This window comes from Arachis ipaensis, chromosome B01, assembly GCF_000816755.2.
Source record: "Arachis ipaensis cultivar K30076 chromosome B01, Araip1.1, whole genome shotgun sequence".
Classification (NCBI taxonomy): domain Eukaryota; kingdom Viridiplantae; phylum Streptophyta; class Magnoliopsida; order Fabales; family Fabaceae; genus Arachis; species Arachis ipaensis.
The window spans coordinates 4159705-4164560 of record NC_029785.2 but is presented as its reverse complement, the minus strand read 5'-3'; the positions used below and the strand labels follow the sequence as shown (position 1 = coordinate 4164560).

The 4856-nt window shown below is 27.6% G+C and overlaps 1 protein-coding gene across 1 annotated transcript; it reads left to right on the top strand.

Moving 5' to 3' along the window:
• Positions 415-2969, top strand: LOC110270452. Its single transcript, XM_021120041.1, has 5 exons — positions 415-812; positions 1062-1152; positions 1343-1469; positions 1711-1887; positions 2692-2969. Exons 1-5 carry the CDS (start codon positions 517-519, stop codon positions 2889-2891), a joined length of 891 nt encoding a protein of 296 aa, XP_020975700.1. The 5' UTR covers positions 415-516; the 3' UTR covers positions 2892-2969.

The window sequence follows — 4856 nt, the reverse complement described above, 5'->3', positions numbered from 1 at the left end:
TTTTTCAATTAGGTCCCTCTTAATAGTAATTGGTTTAATTGTATAGGAATCCAATTAAAAAAAATGGTGCAGGGACCTAAATAAAAGGAAAAAAAGCGTAAGGACCCAATTAAAAAAAATTGGTGCAATGACTCAATTAAAAGGAAAAAAAAGTATAGGGACCTAATTAAAAAGTTTGCGAAACTATAGGGACCAACAGAGTAATTAAACCTTTCTATAAAGTGTGTTTGTCACTGTTATATATATAGCTTCATAGACAGTGATACCATTGTCAATCAGTAGTACACGTAATACTTCAGTAGATGGTTAGCTTCCATTTCTTATTTCTATAAAGAGCATTTGTCACTGCTATATATATAGTTGCATAGATAATGAAACATTGTCAATCAATAATATGTGTAATACTTCAATAGATGGTTAGCTTTCATTTCTTTTCTCTGATAGACTTTTGTGTTAATTATATAAATTTAAGCGATAAGATCCTCTTTTGTTTTTTTTCTTTTGTTTTAGGTTAAAATGGAAAAGTCCTCCAAGAGAAAGATTGATGAAGTATGCACGCCTCCTGAAAATCCATCATCAAAACCTTTGAGACCAGGGATAGTTGAATCATTTGCCCAACCATGGCATCCTTATTGCAACAAAGGCCCTGGCTTTGCAGGTTCAAGCAGCAGTAATAGGGCACCGAATAACCCAAATCTCCAACTTTGCAATCTTGATAATGTTGTGAATTCAACTCACAACACAAGTGATGTTGGTGTGAATTCAATTCTTATTGATCAACAAGAAGACAATGCTGATGAGAATCTCAAAAAGTATATGCTAATTGCAAATATTGGATACCTTTTAGATCAATTTATAATTCCAGAATAGTTTAAAAAATAAAAGATAGCATTATAATTAATATTTTCAGTTTTCTTTACAAAATTTGAAAATTAAAAAAAATTGATTCTTCAATATTTTCACAATTTTCTCACAAAATCCTTCAAACATAAAAAACATTTTTGAACTAGATTCTTTCATTCCTTTTTGAACTTTTTTTTTTTCATTTTTACTATGTGCAGATCGATCTCAAGTCGAGTTTTAGCACAGAAATCCAGAATCAAGAAAGAACTCTATGTGGTGATTTTGGAAGGAAAACTAAAAGTTTTAGAGGTAAAACATGAGGTTATTATCGTTGTTATTATATATATATATATATATCCTTCAGATAAATTTTTTAAACAAGTTGTTATAAGTAATTTTTGCTCTGTTTAAAAAGTACTTCTCTTTTAAATAAAAGTGATTTTGGATGTGCTTTTTCCCTCTATTATGACAATTTGGATTTTGAGATTTTGATATACAGGATGAGATAGCTGATCTTTTTCAAAAAATTGATGCCCTCAAAGATGAATATCCTTCATTGTTGCTAGAGCAGAATAAACTAAAACTGCAAATGGCTATTAGTGAAAGGGGGAACACACTGCAAGAATGTAATCATTCTATATTTTTTTTATTAGTTGAATAAGAGCCTAATATTTGAAATAAATGGATTATATAAAAAACAATTACAAATTATATAATAACATTCGGCTCATATGGATTATCCTTTTAAAAAGAGTTCTTTAAAAAATACACTATTTATTATGTTCCATTAATTTGTATATCCATAATTCTATTTATCTATTCCATTTGCTCTTTTTGGCATTATTAATTTAAAATTTGGATTTTCAGTGGAAGTGGAGAAGAATAGAGTAGAAATGATGAAGTTATCCGAGCTTCAAATAGAACAAGCAATGGAAAAACAAATAAGGTTGCTGAGCAATATTGGCACTAATGTTCAGCTTATGTACAAAGCAAACATAAATCCTTTTGACCTGCCACATTTTCTTTGCTCAAACTCAAATCAAGGTTAGAAATATTAAACTTCAAATGCATATGCTACTTTCTCTTGTTTGGTTGGATTGAAATATTATTATTTCTTTGTTTATTAATTAACCATGTTAGATGTGCACTAAAATCAGTCACTAATATAAAATATATTTTAGAATATACAATACATATTGAAAATGAGTTAAAAATACACCACTACGTAATAGTTGATTTTGATTTACAAATAGTATTTTTATTTTAATTTATATATTTAAGATGTACATAATTAATGATTCAATAATAAGTTTTATATCTAAAAATAAGAATGACAAATATCATGCAACTAATGGGAAAAAAAAAACCATCTACTAACTTGAGTCGATCGAGTGATTACTTCACTCATCAACTTAATCAAATCAGGGGCGAAGCTACATACATAAAAAGGGGGGCAATGACCCCCTCTAATTTTAATTTTTTACATGTAAATTATATGTAAATTTCAGTTTATCCCCTCTTTAAAATTTTATTTTAGTCTTATTTTATTGTGTAAATATTTTTGGTCCCCCTCTAATATTTCATCTAGCTCCGCCCCTGAATCAAATGTTGGTAGTTTGAACTCGCCTTGTGTATGCAATAATTCATTAGTATCTTCTTAATAATTATTAAGAAATAAATTTCTCAATCCTATTTTAATAAAGACCTTAGGGATTATTTTGATTTTCACCCCAAATCATAAAGGCGAAAAAGATACTTATCCCTTATTAATATATTTTGCAGCAGTATATTTGTTTTTCTATATAGTTTTATCCTTAGTAGTCCTTGACTATAGTATATTTAGTTCAGTTCCAAATGGAGCAGTGGCGACCTCAAGAACAAGGGAAATTAATATAAACCTACAACCAGAGAATCGGACACAAGTTTTGATGGCTAATAACAGAGGAGTAAGAAATGAGAACCAAGTAGGGATGGAAAATTTGACTGAAAATGGACAAGGGTCAACTCCAAATTATGACATTGTGAAGTTAGAGCCAAGTGATTATTGATGTTTTAAGTTACTCAGCTTATATTTTATAACATGACAAACTTTTATATTTTGTTAGAGGCTAACAAGAACGAATTCAAATTAGCTTCAATTTGTTTGATATATTATATTTTTTTATGTTTGGTTTGTCAAACTTAAATAGGATGGTTTTATTTTTTTTTTTTGATACTTTGGCTTGGTTTAGTTATCAAACTTAAATTTGAGTGATCTGAAAATCACAATTAGAATTAAATTTTAGAACAGTAATTGTAAAGATAATCTAAAAAGCAGAAAGAGAAAAAATTATTTTATTTAAAAATTAATTATTTTTTCTAATATAATAATATATAATTAAATAATTATATAAAATATTTTTATACTTTCAGTACAACATAGCCATGACGAATGGTTTACTATAACAAGAGACTTGATTAATGTATATGAGATCCTAAATTTAAACATCCGTGTTACTAATGTGCGAAAAATTTAATTGCAATTACATCCTTAACACTATTTTGTGCAACTATTTTAGAACATATTAAAAAATATTAATGTTTAATATTTTTTTAACAATAATACAATGTGTACATTAGAAAAGCAGTCAACATTATTAACCACTTATATTATTAAAATACAAAATGTCCTAAATTTCACTAATATAGTACAAAAATACAAAATATGTTATTTATATTAATTAGTATAAGTAGTTTATTAGTATCCGAAATTAGGTCTTGAAATATTTTTCTTTCTCTAATCACCGTAACTTAAATATAATTGCAATATAATACTTTTGTCAAAGAGTGAGTTTATTACGAAAGTTATTTCCATTATAAATAGGGATGACAATATGTCTCCATCACCACATCCTCGTCTAATAAAATGCTTCTCGTTCTCCTCCTATTTCCATCACATATTCCCATTTATTTCTCTCCATGGAGGAGGCGGATACCAGTAGGTAACTATGAATATTAAATTTTAATTTTTTATAAAAAATTTAACACAATCATAACAAAATTCAATACAATCCAACCAAACGCATCAAATTAACATACAATCCAAATACAAATTCAAAATAATTAACATATATATAAAAACTCTAACATACAAATTAAAATAAAATGAAATAGAAAAATTTTCAACAAATACTAAGGATAAATTAGGATTATATATATATAGGTATTTAGGTAAATTCTCTCTCGCAGAAATTTTGTAGGTCACCGCGAGGCAGATACCTCAATTCCATCTCCATTTATTCATAGGAATAGATCTCCGTCTCCGTGAAAATTTTGTGGGTCCCTGTTAGTTCTCCCGTCATGGATAATCTCTATGGGTACCCCCTATTACGGATTTTTTCGTCATCCCTATTATGAAGAGATAAGTAAACATCACCCCTAAATATATCACACACCGATATCATTATTGTGAATCCATAGTGAATTGAATTTATATTTTATATTTAATAAATTTAAAATAAATTATTCATTATATTTACTACGTAACGACAATGACAATGTTATACTAAATTCAAGAAATTTATTCTTACAAAGCATTATACTCAATTTACCATGTAAAAAATTAGAATATTGAAGGTTGTACATCACACATATTTAATACTAGTATTTCTATAAAGCGCGTTGTAGCTACATAGACAGCGATAACATTGTCAATCAATAGTATGTGTAATACCTCAATAGATAGTTAGCATCCACTTTTTTTTCTCTTATAGAATTTTGTGTTACTTATATAAATTCAATACTATTACTTCTATAAAGCATGTTTGTCTCTGCTATATATATAGCTACATAGACAGTGATAACATTATCAATCAGTAGTACACGTAATACCTCAATAGATATTTAGCTTCTATTTATTTTCTCTTATATAATTTTGTGTTACTTATGTAAATTTGATACTATTACTTCTATAAAGCGTGTTTGTCGCCACTATATATATAACTGCATAGATAGTTATGGCATTGTCAATTAGT

Excerpts from the sequence above, each read along its gene's own strand:
- LOC110270452 (XM_021120041.1), top strand. The coding sequence starts at position 517 with ATGGAAAAGTCCTCCAAGAGAAAGATTGATGAAGTATGCACGCCTCCT. Across the intron at positions 813-1,061 it reads GCTGATGAGAATCTCAAAAA|ATCGATCTCAAGTCGAGTTT; the intron begins GTATATGCTAAT and ends TACTATGTGCAG. Across the intron at positions 1,470-1,710 it reads GGGGAACACACTGCAAGAAT|TGGAAGTGGAGAAGAATAGA; the intron begins GTAATCATTCTA and ends TTGGATTTTCAG.